General features: G+C 40.8%; 1 protein-coding gene and 1 pseudogene across 5 annotated transcripts in view; one reads left to right on the forward strand and one right to left on the reverse strand.

Moving 5' to 3' along the window:
- The window catches only part of ARFGEF3 (ARFGEF family member 3), a 172,855-nt gene that overhangs the window by 78,943 nt on the left and 74,924 nt on the right, over positions 1-18,988 (forward strand). For all 5 annotated transcript variants that reach the window (XM_077894383.1, XM_077894390.1, XM_077894397.1 and 2 more), the window contains 2 exons: positions 7,017-7,121; positions 8,007-8,340. In XM_077894383.1, the coding sequence (XP_077750509.1) occupies positions 7,017-7,121; positions 8,007-8,340 (439 nt within the window). The remainder of the gene's footprint in view (positions 1-7,016; positions 7,122-8,006; positions 8,341-18,988) is intronic.
- On the reverse strand, positions 17,474-17,956 carry LOC144282589 (ubiquitin-ribosomal protein eS31 fusion protein pseudogene; annotated as a pseudogene).

Raw genomic sequence — 18,988 nt, forward strand, 5'->3', positions numbered from 1 at the left:
TCTGTTTCTGAGAACTTTTGTCTACAGCTTCACCTAAAACTGCAGATTATAAGAACAATGGTTCCCCCATTGGTATTCACCTGTCACTCCTGAGAAATAGATTCAGTGACTTTGGGCAAGCTTACTTTACTAAATACCATGACTGAAGGATATAATTTTCTCATGAGAAATGGGAAAACAATAGTTTACAAAGAAGACTTACTTACTTACAAAGTAGAGTAGTTGATGTGACAAAGCTAGTTGATGTAACCCAGGCACGTCCCAGTTGTATGACTCAAAATGAGTCTTCACACTGACCTCTGTTGAATGTCAGGGACAGACTCCATGGTCTTTCTATATTTCTTCTAACATTTCCCCAGCCTGTGAATTCACATGCATATTTTTGAAAAGAACACATTATTCTGACTTTTATATACTCATTTTTTTACATGCCAGTTTAATCATTGATATTAGATCGTATAGATGTTGTCCACTGCTCCAACTTTCTATACGGTAAGTTAACTTGTTAATTTATGCATCTATAATAAAGTCAAATCATGAAAGAACTAGACTTTCCAAGATGAAATGAAGAGTCTCTACCAGCTACATACATAGTTAATTGCAAAATTCTGTAACAAAATAAGATTCTGAAATGCCCTTTGAGTCATGAAAGACAGTATAATTTACTATGAACTAGAATATTTGATAAATTATAAAACTTTTATTTATAAATTTTATATATAGTAATAAGTTGGAAGACAGTCTAGTTGAAACATTAATGAGGTCTCTCACTTTGCTGGAAAAATTGTAGAAACTTATTGGGGTTTTGTTTCTTCTTAAATAAACTTAGGGGGTCTTTAAAGCTAAGCTTAGAATGACTCAAAGTTTTTGCCCAATAGTTTCTATATCAGATGATCTAATCCATCACTCCTCTAGGTTACCTGCACATTTTGACCAAATTAAGCTCCCTTCATATTAGGCACTTAAAAAATGAAGAGTTCTATTTAATCCATAGATAGTGTAAGCCAAAAAGAAAAGCACTTCTTCCATAGCCCCACCTCAAGTTTCTCTCATCCCTACACCCTAAGCAGAGCATTGTTTTTCCTCAGAATGGATATGTCGAAAAGCAGTTGGCATGTGTAGTTGGCTTCCCCTGTACTCTGCTCAGTTTATATATTCACTCTACCCATCCATGACCAGGGTATAGATTTCTTCTAGTGCTCACTCCTCCCCAGCCCTGCCTAGTTTCTCTCCTTCATAGCAGAGCCAGCTGTTATATCAGAGCTGAGGGATGTTTTTCATTGGCTTTTTATCCTAAGATATAATCATGTATAGTGTTTAATCACTATTGGTTCAACTACATTATCATCATTGCATTAGCTGGGTAAAACCTCTGTTTTGCTCCTTACTAGCTCTTGACTTTGGGCAGAGCTCTCAACCACTGTAAACTTATGTATCCTATAAAATAATTAACATTTATTATTGTTTTATGTCATATAATACTAGTGATATAAAATATGTTAGGGGTTTTTTGTAAGAATCAAATGAGAAAATTTACTTAAGAGATAGTTGATTCCCAATAGCCAAAGATTACCTGAGGCTGAGAGAATTTGGTTTATGAACTTGTAATAGTGAGGGAGTCTGTACACTATACGGAGCCAAGGGTCTCCAGTAAAAGGATGTTAGAAGGGATTGTCCTAGATTTGAACCAGAGTGAGGTGATTTATTAGAGTGGGTGACCCGAACTTAGGATCTGTTCAAGGATTGGGTGCTGTTAGAAAGTAGGGGCCTTCCTGGTATGGGACATCTTAATTTTTATTTAAATGATGGCAGGAACAGATGGGAGCTGTCATCATAGAAGAAACAGCATTAATTCACAGGGAAGGATGATATTTGGTCATTTCTGTGGTTGTACAGGATTCCTTTTTTAAATCTTTGTTCAGGCCTATTTTTGGATTGGCTTTCATATTGTTCTGTCACCGTTGTGGAGAGTCCTCATCTGACTCCAATATTCTGTGAAGTTGTTTGTGTTCACCAGGGGAACACCACAGCTAGCTGGTAGCAACGAGGCAGTTGCCAGCTGTCAAAGATGCTCCTGTGCCCTCCTCAGATCTTAGCGTTATCAGGGAATAAAACACAGACCATCAGAACTTTGAAAAATATAAAGGCTATGTTCATTACTTTGCAGGCAAGGGAGAAAATAAGCTATACATTTTTTTTTCCTGAGTAGTTTGCTAAGAGAAAACTAAGATATTAAGTGCTAGAAAAGCTCAAGGTACTTATGCTATTAATAATTGAAAACTAGCCACCAAGATAAGTCAGAACAATTCTGTAGGTCTATGAATGGTGGATTGAAAACATACCATCGTTCACTGGTCAGGAAAGTCTTCAGCTAGGTCCAGTAAGGGCTTCAAGTTCCATGGCACTCTAAAACCTGGATGTCTCTAACATGAGTTGTAGGGACCGCTATCTGTAGAGTGACCATAAGACCTGGTATACCTGGAACAGTCCAAGGGTATGCCTGTTGTAATTATTATAGACATTCAGTATTGGTATCTTTAGGAGGTTTTGGGATAAATGGAATTTTTTAACTGCTTAGTGCCTAACAATAAATATTTGATAAATATTAGCTCTCAAATGGTTTGTTTACTTTTAGAATTGTCAGTGCTAACTTTAGTTTATGATGCAGTTTGAGACATTGAACTTCTTACATCAGACATTTGTAGATCATTAGGAAACTACATTGCACAAACACTGCAAATGCATATGTGCAGATATTACAGACTAAAGGTCATAAATGTGTATCAGTCACTGGGGGGAAAAAAAACATTTCCAAACCATAGGACTTGGGAATAGGCTTTAAATGAGAAAAGTAATTCATGTGACACATACATGTTTTTCTAGGATTTCTCATTGGGCTGTGGCTCAAAGATAGCTTTAGACATGTTGTCACAGAGCTTACTGGTTTTTATAGGATTTTATAGAGCTTGGTTTTTCAGTGCAATTCTCCAGTTATGCTTCTGTCTTTAGAGACTCTTCACCATGTTTGAGTATGGTCTTTCTCACCATGATTCCATTACCCTGAGATGAGTGTTCTGTGGCTAAGGGAGCTGGGGTGTAGCATGCTTAGTGAAGCTTAAATAGGAGACCTGTAAGGCCACCTGGTCAGGTGGACCCAAGCTCTTGGCTGCTTTCAATCTGGTGATTCTCTTTATTCTTCTTGTTGAGTTTTCACATCTTTTACAGTTTCTTCTGGATTTACTACCTGAAATCCTTTAATTTCTATTAGCTAAATTTGATACTTCTCCCACCTTCTAAATATCTTCTTCCTCTGAAGTCACACTATGGTCAGTACTTTCCTTCAGTGGTCATTTCCAAAAATCAGTGTCCACACACCTCATAGGGCTTTTGCTCCGTAAAGGTGTGTATTCATGATATATTCAGTCTCTGGGAAGGATTCACAGAGTGCATCCAGGTATGCAGAATACCTCACATGCCTTAGAGATGTGTTATTAATAGAACATGATGCTTTTTAAATCCAATGGTTTTTGGAAGGCTAATTGGGCTCAGAAAGCTATTCATTCATTCTCTGCCTATTGGTCTCCTATAAGCCTCTCCCCACTGCCCTCTCCTCCCAGTGCTGAATGGCAGAGAGAAGTGTACACCAAAGCATTCTCAGCAGCAATGAGGCAAGGCCAGGTGTTCACATCATGTTTTTAGTTTCATTCCACTTCTCTCACAATTACTTAACCCCTCTCTCCTTTTCTACCTAAATTTCAATTGTCTCAAAGAGAGATAAGGTCAAAATGATCCATAATTAAACAGAATTCCAGGAACTCCAGAAATCCAGAATGTGCTGTCAAATACCCTTGCAGTCAGTCACCTTGCCAGTATGAGAGCTGCTTAGCCTTCCCCGCCCGCTGGTCCACTCACAGCAGTTCTTCTCCATGGATCTTGAGCTCAGAGATGAGCAGAGAATGAACCCAGCAGCTTACTCAACCTACCAACCATGAAATGCTCAAGTGGAAGACCAGGCCAAGGGGACCACAATCCTCCTAAGTAGGCAGATTTTTTTTTCCTCATGTGTTTTGAAGAAGTTGGCTGGTTTCTTGACTTCTTTCTACTCTGTGCTTTTCATGTATTTGTTTGTCTACAGTCAGACAAATAAGAACCACACACATGGTGCATGTGCATATATGTATCTAGTGAGGGGCATGTGTGGAAGTTGCTTACATTTCAAACGCTCCTTTAAATGACAACTCGTGCAAGGCCATGAGCACCCATTTTTCCAGACCGCTGCAGCCCACAGAAAAGCTACTGCCTTTGGTCTCCAAGGAGACTCTCAGGCCCGTGATCTTGGCAATGCATCCTCTCTGAAATCAGGTCCGATGGCTTGGGGTTGCAATATTGCTGTGGCACACTCTGCAGATACTTGTAGAAACCTTGACTGCTCAGAACTTTTCTGTGGGTGTATTTCTGGTTTCAGAAATTAAGAATCTTTATTGTTTAAAGTTCTCATTTTCTGGTGCTAGACTGACAGTTTGAAAGGTATATATTTTTGAACTGAGGCATTTAATAATTATTTTTCTTAATAATGAGTCCAGTGAGATAACAGAGAGGGTCCTTTCAGAACTTTTTCAAAACGTGGCTTATTGGTGATATGACCCTTCTGTTTTGCCTTCTCCAATCATTTCTACAGCCTCCAGAATGATTATTCTAGAACAAGAATTTGGTCCTGACATTCTCTTACCTGCAGAATAGAGTTCAGACAAGTCCTCCAAGACCCTTCCTAATCTGGCCCCTGGTTCCACCTCTTGTTGATGGTATCCTCACACTCTGCTCCAACCACAGACCACCACCACCCTCTCCCCAACACTGCCATGCAAGTCTCCCACTTTAGGTCTCCGTGCAGATGCCTTTTCTTTTAGAAATTCTTTCTGGGTCTTTCTAAGGATTAGATGCTACTTCCATATGCTCTCATCAAACCTTGTGTTAAATTATTTATTTGTACCAGTTACTACACAATCCTTTACCTACCTGCTTCCTTGTTTCTCTAATCTCTGAAGAATAAAGACTGTGCTGTTTCTGGTCAGAAACAATGCCTTGCTCAAAAGTGTAGGGAAGCTTGTGGGTAGGAGTATCAAAACATAAAGTCTTTACCTGGCCCAGGATGGCTAAGTATGTCTTACCTTTCTTATTCTTCATCCAACCACCACCTTCCTCTTGGCAAATAGTGATAATTTTTGTGGAAACTTAGCCTTGACCTACCTCTTCCTCCCCCCTCAGTGGGTGCAGTAGAGTATATCCAAATATAGGCAGCATTCTCTTTTTCAGAATAATGGCATTATTTGAATCATTGTACAGTTCTCTTTGGGCAAGGAAGACCATCTTAGAGTATGAGTTAGCAAACTTTTTCTGTAAAAGGCTGCACACTGCCTCTGTTCCCTGTCCATTTCTGTTATTGGTTTACAACCATTTAAAAATGCAAACACTGTTTTTAGTTCATGGGGCCACAGGCAGGATTTGGCCTCTGGGCTGTAGCCTGCCAACTAGTTTTAGAACTTGACGTCAATTTTATAGAGACCTATTGCCAAGGAATCTAACATGGCATGGCACTTAAACAAGGGACCCGCAGCCCCCCATCTTGCCATCCTTCATCTTGCATCCATGCAACCTTTCTCTGTTTGGCAGTTGTACGTGTGCAGCCTTCTGCGCCTTGGGACAGCCTGGGGTTAACTTTTCTCGTTCTTCCTTCCTGTCTCCTCAAGTTTCTACTGTCCATTCTCCTTCTCCTGGGAGTTATTTGAACTGTTAAGGGCATTAAACTTCCTATTGGCATTTACTTAGGAGAAAAGAGACACAACCAAAAATGATTTTTCAAAGCAAGTTCCTCCTTTTTTGGAACATTCCATTCCACACAGGATTTCTCAGTGAATTCTCTTAAAAGTATTTATTACATATTTGTATAAATGAGTGCTTGAACATTAAATTCTTCCTTATTACTGTCGGTCACTTAACACCCACCTGGAGTTTAGTATTTCCTGATGTGTTAGGCAGAAAACTTAGTCTGGGTATAAGAACGTGCACCCCAGAAAACTCTTGTTTTCACATCTGTCTCTATGGATTAATCTCATAATAATAACTCTGAGAAAAATAATGTGTTCATTGGACAACCATGTTGCCTTCAAAAAAGAAATTCAAATGCAATTTAGTAAAGTGTTGACCATTTAAAAGATAATGTAATTAATGGTCTTTTGAAAGGTTTTGACAGTTGAACACAAGAAAAGCTTTCTGGAATAAACTGTGGCATTTAATTGGTAATGATAAATCAGTATTTGTTCTGTAATGGTAGCAAATGTGCCGTACTAATATAAGGTGTTGATAACAGGATAAACCATGTGCAGAGGCGAGTAGAACACAGTAACTCTGTTCCATATTCAGTTTTTCTATAAATCTAAAACTGTTCCAAAAAGCAACGTCTATTAATATTTTTTTTAATCACCCAAACTATATTAGTGTACTAGGGCTGCCATAACAAAGTACCACAGACTGGGTGGCTTATAGAATAGAAATGTCTTGCCTCCCAGTTCTGGAGCCTGGAAGTCCAAGATCAGGATGTCAGTAGAGCTGATTCCTTCTCAGGGCTACAGGGCAGGATACATTCCTTGCCGCTCTCCTTGACTTGTAGATGGCCATCTTCTCCTTATGTCATTTCCATTGTCTTTCCTCTGTGCATGTCTCTGTTTCCAATTTTTCCCATTTTATGTGGCCATCAGACCTACCCACATGACCTGACTTTAACTTGATGACCTGGGTAAAAGACCCTGTCTCCAGTAAGGGCATGTTCTGAGATACCAGGGGTTTGGTCTTCAACAGAGGAATTTTCAGGGATGCAACTCAACTCGTTATGCTAACTGTCCCTCCTCCCAAATTAACACCTCTCTAATGCCTAACATTCTTCCAAGTGTTTCCCACATACCAACTCTTTCATTTTGCCTTCACTTTGCATGAGTCTATGTGTTGGTTTTGTTCTGCAGTGACCAACAGCAGTTGCAGCTCCTATACTTGGAGTGCGTCCTGTCCGTGCTCAGCAGTTCCTCCTCCTCCATGCATCTGCACAGAGGCTTCACAGACCTGATCTGGTAAGCAACCCCCTAATGCCCCCCCACACCAACCCGAGGCTTCTCCCCTTCCAGCTCTACATGTAGGTCCCTTCCCGTGGCATCTGCAGCCTACCAGTCACCCCATTTGTGCACGAATGCTTTAGAGAGAAAGCAGGGAGATTGCTTTGCTTGCATGCACTAGATCAGAATACAAAGAGGTTTGTGATTATCTTAACAAAGTAGGCCTCAGAGGCCCTCTTGCATTTTGTTGACACCATAGGATCATGAGACTCAGGAAGGGAAAGATTATTTCTAGGTTATTCATTTATCTCAAAAGTGTACAAAGACACCAGAAAGTTGCACAGGGGGCAAAAGCTAGTAAGTGTTATTCTTAGCTCTTCCCTGATACTTTCTCCATCTCAACCTGAAGACTAGTCACTTAATCATAGCCAGAGATTCACACAAGTGACAGGGCCCGCAGGCAGCCAGCTAGTTGCTCTGGGTTCCTGGGCTTTTTGACAGGGAGGAAGTCCAATGATATGTGACAGTGTGTGTGTCAGAATTTTAAATTAACTTCTCAAATTAGAAGTAGAAATAATTTAGTTACTTATAGAATGAAACTTTCTAACTAAGCCATTTATCACTGTGAGTCTGTTTCTTTACATAAGATGGTTTCTGAATACTTGTCTTGATATTTTAGTTAATTCTGCCTTGTGTTATGAGAAAAAGTATTCTGTTCATATATGCAGGAGTGATGAAGAGACATGGAAACCTGAGGGAAGGATGGAGCCAAAAGGAGGAGCAGTAAAGAACCCAACTCTTATTAGTCATTTTTGTAGCATCTGATATTTACCCTCAGGATTGTATTCACATTTTATCACTTTGACTTGTAGCAGACATTTTTTTTCTCCTGTGTCTTCCCAGGAAAAACCTGTGCCCAGCTCTCATCGTGATCCTGGGGAATCCAATTCATGATAAAAGCATCACCTCTGCTCACAGCAGCAGCACTGGTTCTGGCATCGAGTCCGACTCTGCATCTCCAGGAGTTTCTGACCATGGCCGGGGGTCGGGCTGCTCCTCCACTGCGCCAGCTCTGAGCGGGCCTGTGGCTCGGACCATTTATTACATCGCGGCCGAGCTGGTCCGGCTGGTAGGGTCAGTGGACTCCATGAAGCCCGTGCTTCAGTCCCTCTACCACCGAGTGCTGCTTTATCCCCCACCCCAGCACCGGGTGGAAGCCATCAAAATCATGAAGGAGGTAAGGGGGCGCTAAGGAATGCCAGTGTGCCTGCCAGGAGGTGGGGGGGTCGTATCCAAACACGGTGTCTTGCCTACAGGAAGCACTCAGAAAATTCCGCCAATCGCTTGCCGAAACTTGTTTGCTACCACATGGTATCCAGTAACTGGCAGTATCTTTAGGGCTGGGATGTGTTGGGAGCCTCGGTGAGGAGAAATTGATTGGTATTCACTGATGCAAAGTCATTGATAACTTAAGCTGCAGGCATCGGACCGGGCCCCAGTCTGATTTCCTTCTGTTCCCTTAGGTACTGTTTATGCAGATATTGTGTTTACTCCCCTTTGCCAAAATTGGATTTCAGAGTGATTCCATACTCAGGTTGTACATCGTCCAATAAAAAAAAAAAAATCATGACTAATCTCTGACTGGTACAAGAATTCCCTTTGCCCCATCCATTCTTAGGCCCTCATATCCCAAACATCATGACCCCTGTGAGAAAGTAGTTTCCCAGCTTACACAGCTATCCTAGTGTGCTCTCTCATGGTTTTGAGGGGGTACTTCAGGTAAGAATTTCTCTGCTTTCTTTCAAATAACCAGAAAAAAAAGTGGATCAACATTTTTGTATTTGTGAAGTTGCCTTTGTTTTTGGTACCTATGCTCAAACAATAACAAACCCAGAGTAACAAAATTCCCTTGTTGATGATTCGTTTAAGTAGTATTTGCTACTCATCGGTTTTTCAGAAGCTTAATTTGAAATGCCTCTTCTTATTCTTTTAGTAAGATTTGACTGTAATGAACAATGGCAAGTTCTGACTCAACATTTCTAGAAATGAAGGAGTGATCCATATTTAATTGCTGGTTAAGAAAATCTATGAGTACACAATAATAACCTTCTTTTTTCTTACCTTCTATATGCCCAGCACTTCACATATATTATCTTTAATAGTTTTAATAGCTCTTTGATGTTGTATTTCAATTTGTACCAGTGAAGACTACTATTTTTTCCCCATGGCAGCTTCAGGCAATGAGGAAAGGGTAGGGTAGGCTTTAATAACCGGTTGCTCCTAGGTTGGTGAACCCAATACAACTTTGGAGGCAAGTGAGACTAGACTAGTTTGTCACCACTCAGATAGCTGTGACCCTCTCTTGGCTCTACCCTTGTTAAGCATATAACTGGGAAGCAAGATGGGCTTTCTCTGAATAGGCAGATCTTCAAGGAGAAGAAAGAGGAAGGGACTGGCTACACATGCTCAGATCCTTCTAAATCTACCAGTCAGATGAGACACACACCACCACCCCACATCAGAAGGAAGGGAGAGAAAGAGAGGAGAAAGGTCCAGAACTCTATTCCACTGGCTGTTTCTCCCCATAGAGATCTGACACCAGGAAAAAGGAATTTTCTTTCCCACAAAGAAACTAAGGTTCCAAAGGGTCATATGATTTGCCCAAGGTCACAGAAAAAGAGAAAGGGTGTGAACCCTGGTCCATCTATCCTGAAACCCATCACTTTTTCCTACAACACATTTACTACTGTACTTAACTTTGATATTGCAATGCAGATGATTCTAGGAGCCCCTTTCCATGCTGGCTCAGCTACCCTCTTCAGAGTCAGAGTTCGGATCCTCTGTCTACCACTCCCCAGCAAGGTTGTAGTAGCTAAATCATTTAATTCTGAACTTATAATTTTTCATTTGTACAAACTAGTAGTATTTCAAAGGTTCAAAATGCAATAAAGTTGTATAAATACACCATATGTATAAAGTGCTAGACAAATATTTGGCATGATTATTGCTATCCGAAGGAAAGGATAAAATATGTGGAGGCTGAAAATAGCTGGTCCTCATGACCTGCTACCCAGAGTAGTGCACCCATTCTGGCTCAGCTCTTTGTCTATTTGCCGTCTATTTTCTTCCTTTTGACTTTCTGAATTTAGGCTTATAAATCATCACTGTTAACAGTTTTTTTCAGGCTCTACTAGCTCTTGTTGCCTCTTTCATCAAGTCTGAATTATGCTGCCCAGTTTCTAGATCCTTCTCTCATCATTCTCATTTCCCAGGATCATCCTCATTCCATCTGACTGACTCTGCTCCGTTCAGCTCCTACTTTCCTGCCTCTTTCCAGACTTCTCCCCTATCCCCATGGGCTATTCCACTTAGCAGGGTCAAACATTTGATGATGATATGCTAGACAGAGCTTGCACTTCATGTTAATTTATTTACAAACTCTCTTAGTAAGATGATATCATGCCCAATTTCTAGACGAGGAAGCTGAGGCTCCATGAGCAGTTATTTGCCCAAAGTCCTTGTGAGTAGCAGGGCTACCAGGTGAACCCAGATGTTCTGAGGACAGCTATGTCTGCTGGCAATATCCTCCTCCTTTATAAGTTCTGCTTCTTCCAACCACCAGTTTTGCTCTTTAAATTCCATCATTTAGCAATTAATTATATGTCCCACCTCACTGATTGTTTCACAGTACTACTTGGTACAAACTTCTTGTCTCCTCAGATTTTTTTATATTGATTTTGTATGTCCCACCCCCTTCCCACCCCAGTATCTAACACTGCAGTGCTTGAATTAGAATACGTGCTCAATGAATTTTGACTGAATGGGAGATGGACTTGAAGACAGAATATCTGCAAACAGGGTGTTCTGTGAGCAGCAGCAACCTTTCTTTCTTACTCCGAGTTGACCAGCACTGAGGTTGTGGCTGCCCATGGTAGATCTACTCAATACCTGCATGCTGGGACTCCTGGGTGTCTCAGTGGCCTGCCTTCAGCTCAGGGCCTCATGCCAGGATCTGGGGATCAAGTCCTGCATCAAGCTCTCTGCAAGGAGCCTGCTTCTCCTTCTGCCTATGTCTCTCTCTCTCTCTGTCTTTCATGAATAAATAAATCTTTAAAAAAAAATAGCTGCATACTGAGTAAATACATTGCATATGGGGCACATAGGTGTCTAAATGTATTTTAAATTATAACTTATTTAGCACTGTGTAGGAAATTTGTTATGTTTTCCCCTTTTTCATAGATTTTTCTAGTTTCCCAAAATTATTTTACAGGGCAAGGCTGCAATTAGACACCAGCATATGAGTAGCATTTGCAGGTGATGCTGCCCCATGGAGTCCAGAAGACTGATGTGGGCCAGGTTACTCCACTCACTATGACAACCAATAAATTGGGAAGCTTGGTAACCTGGAAACCAGAATGTGCCATCTACGCACACAAAGAAAACCACTGGGCACTGAGGATATTTGTTTAGCCTTTCACAGTTGGAACGCATGATGTGTTATTTCCTTGTTCTCTTTGTGATTTGTCACTCTCCCATGCGTGCTGTGTGCCTATTAATCAAAGAGAGACAGGACAACATTTTGTTTTTCAAATGACATTCTCTTTTCTGTTTCCGCTTTCCCAAAATATGAGCAGTAATCAAAAGTTCACCTTGCTTCCTTTCTTCTCTCCCATGGTTCAGCTTCAGAAGGAGTTCCCTAGTCTTTAATCAGACCATGACACCCCAGCCCCTGACAGCACATCCCTCATTCCCACTGGGAGAAGCTGAGATTCGACGTGTCTTGCCATTCTTCAAGTAGTTGTTCAGCGTTCTTCAGAAGCGTGATCACTCATGTCCTTTCCTTCCAGATTTGGAAACAACTGAGAAATAAACCCAAGATTAATGTGGGAATTCAAATATGTCATCTGATTTACTATTGGTATAGTTAGATTCGAGAATGTAATGAGATCCCAAGACAAAGTAAGATTCTCCCCCAGCTATCCCTCTGAAATGCACCTGCCCTTCTAGCAAGAGATGGGACAGCTAGAGGCACTAAGGCCCAGCCACTTAGCTTGGATGCAGGGCAGGCTGGTGGCAAGATAGAGGGTGGGGGGAGGAGAGGGAAGAGGAGGCCAGGGGCGGGAGAAGGGGGGAAAGGGAAAGAGTGGAGAGAGGGAAACTTGACTCTTTCAATGTCAAAAAAATAAAAAATGGAGAGAAAAGTGGAAACTTCATTGCTATACCTCCAAGAGAGTAGAAGTTCCCAATTTCTGGGGTACAAAAGAAATGTGGCAGGAGGGAAGGAAAGAAGAGTGCCCCTTAAGATGTAACTTTTTCTAGTTAACATGCCTTTTTCTATGGGTATAAATTACTTTGAAAATAATGGACAGAGGCACCTGGGTGCCTCAGTGTTTGAGCGTTTGCCTTCAGCTCAGGTCATGATCCTGGGATCAAGTCCCCCAATGGGCTCCCCGCAGGAAGCCTGTTTCTCCTTCTGCCTATGTCTCTGCCTCTCTCTCTGTGTCTGTCATGAATAAGTAAATAAAATCTTAAAAAAAAAAAAAAGGCATAGTGATAAGAAGGCTGCTCTAATACACTTAACCCAATCTTTTCCTGAATTTATTAGCCTCAAATTGAAGTGTTCTGTAAAGATCTCGACCACATGGAGACAAAAATTAAATAGAATTAAACAGTCATGAAAATTCTATACATGAAAACTTGTAAGATGTAGCCAAAGCAGTATGTAGAAGGGTATTTATAGCTTAAAATGATTATATTTAAAAGATTGGAAGCCTAAAACTAAGATTCCAATTCTCCAAGGTAGGTAGCCGGGAAAAGGAGAACAAATTAAATTTAATGAAAGGAGGAAAAATAGGAATGGAAGCAGAAAGTAATATGAATAAAAGCAAATATAGTGAATCAATAAATTGAAAAGTACCAGGGCTCTGAAAAGCTTAAGGAAATTTAACTCTTGATAAAAGCAATAAAACAAATCCATAATAGGTAAAAACAAGTAAATAGAAATAAGAATGCAAACATGCATGTAACTATAGATGTTATAAACACTAAAGAAATTTTAAAAAGGTATTAAGGCCACTGAGTCAGTAAATTTGAAAACTTAGATAAAATAGATAAATCCCTGGGAAATAACACAGCCTTTAACAAGCTGGCTCAAGAAGAAATTGAGGACCTACATAGTTCTAGAATCTTTAAAGAAATTGAATCAGTAGTTTAAAAAAAATCTTTCCATTAAAAAAAACACTGGCCCCATACAACTTTAAAAACAAATTATACCAACATTTAAGGAATGGATAATTCTAATAATACATGAATATTTCCAGAGTATAGAAAGAGAATACTTCTCAACACATGATTTTTTTAATTTTTAAAGTTTTACCTTCATTTTTTTCCGTCCTCCCACCCCTCACCTATGGCAACCACCAAATCATTTTCTGTAACTATGAGCTTGTTCTTTTTGTTTGTTTGTTTGTTTGTTTGTTTTTTGCTGTCTGTTTTTTTAGATTCCACCTATAAGAGAGATCATATAGTACTTGTCTTTCTCTAATTTCACTTAGCATAATACCCTCTAGGTTCATCCATGTTGTCACAAATGGCAAGATTTCATTCTTTTTTATAGATAAGTAATATTCCGCTGTATGTATGTATACACACACACACACACACACACACACACCACATCTTCTTTATACATTTATCCATGAAGAGACAGGTTGTTTCCATATTTTAGCTATTGTAAATAATGCTGCAATGAACATGGGGTTCATGTATCATTTTGACTTAGGGTTCTCATTTTCTTCAGATTAATACCCAGAAGTAGAATTGATGGATCATATGGCAGTCTGTTTTTAATTTTTTGAGGAGCCTCCATACTGTTCCAGAGTGGCTGCACCAATTTACATTCCTACCAACTGTGCACAATGGTCTTTTTTTCTCCACATCCTTGCCAAAACTTGTTTTTTTCTAGTCTTTTGAAAGTAGTTATTCCAGCAGGTGTGAGGTGATGTCTCATTGTGGTTTTGATTTGCATCTCCTGGATGGTATTAAAGTTGAACATCTTTTCATGTGTCTGTTGGAAATCTATATGCCATCTTTGAAAAATGTCTATTCAGTTCCCCTGAATATTTTTTAAATTGGATTATTTGTGGGTTTTGTTTTTTTATTGAGTTGTATGAGTTCTTTATGTATTTTAATCCCTTATCAGATATATGACTTGCAAACACTTTTAGTAGGTGACTTTTTTTTTTTCAGTGGTTCCTTTGCTGTGCAGAAACTTTTTATTTGATGTAGTCCCACATGATTATTTTTGCTTTTGGTGTCAGATTTAAAAAATCATCTCCAATACTCCTGTCAACTTACTGCCTGTGTTTTCAAGTCTTCAATCGATCTTGAGTTAATTTTTTGTGGATGATATAAAATAGGTATCCATTTTCATTATTTTGCTTGAGGCTGTCGAATTTTTTGAGCACTATTTGTTGAAAGGACTGTCCTTTCCCTAGTGTATATTCCTGCTTCCTTTATTGTAAATTGACATATATGTATTGGTTTATTTCTAGGCTCTTTATTCTGTACTTTTTGATCTATGTTTTTATGTTAGTACCATATTGTTTCAATTACTATATCTTTGTAATACAGTTTTAAATCAGGTTGTCTGATGCCGCTTGCTTTGTTCGTCTTTCTCAAGATTGCTTCAGCTATTCCAGGTCTTTTAAGGTTCCATACATATTTCAGGATTGTTTGTTCAATTTCTGTGAAAAATACATGGAAAATTTGATAGAGATTGCATGGAATCTATAGTTGGTTTGGGTAGTATGGACATTTTAAAAATATTAATTCTTCCAATCCATGAGTACAGAGTATCTTTCTACTTATTTGTGTCATCTTCAATTTCTTTTTTTAAATTATCTTTTATTGGAGTTCAGTTTGCCAACATATAGCATATCACCCAGTGCTCATCCTGTCAAGTGCCCCCCTCAGGGCCCGTCATCCAGTCACCCATCCCCCCACCCACCTCCCCTTCCACTACACCTTGTTTGTTTCTCAGAGTTAGGAGTCTCCCATGTTCTGTCTCCCTCACTGATATTTCCCACTCATTTTCTCTCCTTTCCCCTTTATTCCCTTTCACTATTTTTTATATTCCCCAAATGAATGAGACTATATAATGTTTGTCCTTTTCCGATTGACTTACTTCATTCAGCAAAATACCCTCCTTCCATCCACGTTGAAGCAAATGGTGGGTATTTACTAATGGCTGAGTAATATTCCATTGTATACATAAACCACATCTTTTTTATCCATTCATCTTTCGATGGACACCAAGTCTCCTTCCACAGTTTGGCTATTGTGGACATTGCTGCTATAAACATTGGGGTGCAGGTGTCCTGCCATTTCACTGCATCTGTATCTTTGGGGTAAATCCCCAGCAGTGCAATTGCTGGGTCGTAGGGCAGTTCTATTTTTAAGTCTTTGAGGAACCTCCACACAGATTCCCAGAGTGGCTGCACCAGTTCACATTCCCACCAACAGTGCAAGAGGGCTCCCCTTTCTCCACATCCTCTCCAACATTTGTTGTCTCCTGTCTTGTTAATTTTCGCCATTCTCACTGGTGTCTCATTGTGGTTTTGATTTTTATTTCCCTGATGGCTAGTGATGTGGAGCATTTTCTCATGTGCCTGGATCTGAATGCCTGTTTCCCTCCCCAAGTTAGGGAAGTTCTCAGCTATGATTTGTTCAATTACACTTTCTGGTCCTCTGTCCCTTTCAGCACCCTCTGGAACCCCAATTAAACGTAGATTTTTTTCCTTCTGAGGCTGTCATTTATTTCCCTTAACCTATCCTCATGGTCTTTTAATCGTCTTTCTCTTTTTTCCTCAGCTTCCTTCCTTGCCATCAACTTGTCTTCTATGTCACTCACTTGTTCTTCTACCTCATTAACCCTCGTCGTTAGAACCTCCAGTTTGGATCGCCTCTCATTTAATTGATTTTTAATTTTGGCCTGATTAGATCTAAATTCTGTAGTCATGAAGTCTCTTGAATCCTTTATGCTTTTTTCCAGAGCCACCAGTAGCTTTATAATTGTGCTTCTGAATTGGCTTTCTGACATCGAATTATAATCCAAATTCTGTAACTCTGTGGCAGAGAGTACTATTTCTGATTCTTTCTTTTGTGGTGAGTTCTTCTTTCTAGTCATTTTGCTTAGTGCAGAGTTGCTAAAAACAAGTTGTACTGGAAAAAGGAAGATAAAATTAAAAAAAGGGAAAAGACAAAGAAACAAAGAAGAAAAAAAAAAAACAAGGAGGGGTATCCTCTGGTTCTATATACTGTAAATACCTGGACTTACCCTGGAGCTTTCTAGCGCTGCTCAGTGAAGAACTTGCTCTTCCCCTGTCCTTCCAGCTGGTCTTCTGGGGGAGGGGCCTGCTGTGCTCTCAGGTGTGCGCACCTGGGGGAGCTGCCCCGCCCCCTGCCAGGTGCCCGGCTCAGTGGGGGCTGTTTACCCCATGAGGCCCCTGTTCCCTGGCACCCCCCCGCCCCCCCCTCCCCCCCCCAGGCACAGGGTGACACCAGGAGGAACAACAGTGGCGGCGGCCAGCTCTCCAGCCCTGTATTCAGCTCCCGCAGTAACTACCGTAGCTCCCAGTCCGCAGGGGCCTGGATGCAGCGCCGGATCCTGGGCTGTGTCCCCCGGGGTTCCAGGGCCTCCGCCTCTGGAACTGCACTCCCGGGGCGCACAGCCCCCTCCGCGCGGAGCCGCTGCCCGAGCTGCTCCCGAGGCCCCGCCCGGCGCGCGCTGCAGCCCTTTAGGGAGCTCGGCCGCGGGGTGTGGCGCGCTCTCCCCCGGGGCGCACCCCCTCTGTTAGTGTCCCTGGGAGCCTGAGGGCGTCCCCGCCCCTCCTGGGGTCCTGCCCAAGCTCCCTGCAAGCGCCTTTCCGTCTGGGAAGATTGGTGAAGCTCCTGCTTCTCCGGGACGGGGCTCTCCTGTCCTGGGGGCTCCGCATGAGGAGCTTAACCCGGCTCCTCACGGGCCCCTCCCCCACTGGATGCTTTTTTTTATTGATTTATTTTTCTGCCTTTCTACCTTGTTAGAAGTGCAAACTCTTCCCTCTGTAGCATTCCGGCTGTTCCCTCTTTAAATCTCAGGCCGAATTCGTTGGTTTTCAGGATGACTTGAAAGTATCTAGGTAAGTTGGTGGGGACAGGTGACTCGGGGACCCCACCCCTCTGCCATCTAGCCCCGCCCCTTCAATTTCTTTTATTAACGTCTTGGAGTTTTCAGTATGCCAATCTTTCACCTCCTCGGTTAAATTTATTCCTAGGCACTTTGTTATTTTTTTTTAAATATTAGTTCATGTCTTTTACTAACCTATATACAATTACTTGTCTCCCAGTTCGTTGAAGCCATAGGTCAGACAACTCTTGCCCCAGTAATGTCTGTCCGAGGGGCTCGCCCCACGAACTCCAGCACCACATCCACCTGAAGGGTCCTCCCGACGCCGGCCACTGCTGTTGCCATTCTCATCGACCTCATAGTGTTTCAGAACGGCCAATTTAACTTTCTTTCTCTGATGCTTCTTCTTTTGGGAGTGGTATAAGACTTTTTTTCCCTTTTTCTTTTTTTTTTTTTTTAAGCACCACCACGAAGTCTCAACACACCATGAAGAGTGGATTCCTTTTGAATGTTGTAGTCAGACTGAGCACACCCATCTTCCAGTTGCTTGCCAGCAAAGTCCAGTCTCTGCTGATGAGAAAGAATTCCTTTCTTATCTGAATCTTGGCCTTTACATTTTCTACTGTATCTGAGGGCTCAGTCTCAAGAGTGATAGTCTTCCCGCAAGGGTTTTCATGAAAATCTGCATCTTGGCGGCAGTTCCACAGATAGCAGATTTGAAGGCATTTTATTATTTCTGATACTTTGTAAATAGGATTATTTTCTTGATTTCTCTTTCTGATAGTTTATTTGCACATAGACATGCAACAGATTTCTATATGTGGATTTTGTATCCTGCAACTTCACTGGATTCAGTTGTTCTAACAGTTTTTTTTTTTTTTATGGAGTCTGTAGGGTTTTCTATATATAATATCATGCCATCTGCAAATAGTGACAGTTTTACATCTTCCTTTCCAATTTGGATGCTTTTATTTCTTGCCCGATTGCGGTAGCTAGGACTGGCAATACTGTATCAAATAAGAGTGGCGAGATTGGCATCCTGGTCCTGTTCTGATCTTAGAGGAAAAGCTTTCAGCTTTTTACTGTTGAATATGATGTTAGCCGTGGGTTTGTAATATGTGGCCTTTATTATGTTAAGGTATGTTCCCTCAATACTCATCTTTTTGAGACTTTTCATCTAAGTGTCTGTGGAATTTTGTCAGAATGCTTTTTCTGCATCTATTGAAATGATCTTTTCATTTTTTCCTTCATCTTGTTAATGTCGTGTATCACTTCACTAATTGGTAGACATTGAGCCATCTCTTTGCACCCGTGGAATAAACCCACTTGTTTATGGTGTATGATCCTTTTAATACATTGTTAAATTTAGTTTAATTACATTTTGTTGAAGATTTTTGCATCAGTGTTCATCAAGGATATTGGCCTATAATTTTCTTTTCCTTTTTTTAAAATTTAAATTCAATTTGCCAACATATATAACATCATTAGTTTCAGATGTAGTTTTCAATAACTCATCAGTTGCATATAACACCCAGCGCTCATCACATCACATGCCCTCCTTAATGCCCATCACCCAGTTACCCCAACCCCATGCCCACCTCCCCTTCTGCAACCCTCATATTATTTCCCAGAGTTAAGAGTCTTTTGTAGTTTGTCTGTCTCTCTAATTTATTCCCATTCAGTTTCCCTTCCTTCCCTTATGGTCCCTTCTACTATTTTT

This window comes from Canis aureus, chromosome 1 (assembly GCF_053574225.1).
Source record: "Canis aureus isolate CA01 chromosome 1, VMU_Caureus_v.1.0, whole genome shotgun sequence".
In the NCBI taxonomy this organism is placed as follows: Eukaryota; Metazoa; Chordata; class Mammalia; order Carnivora; family Canidae; genus Canis; species Canis aureus.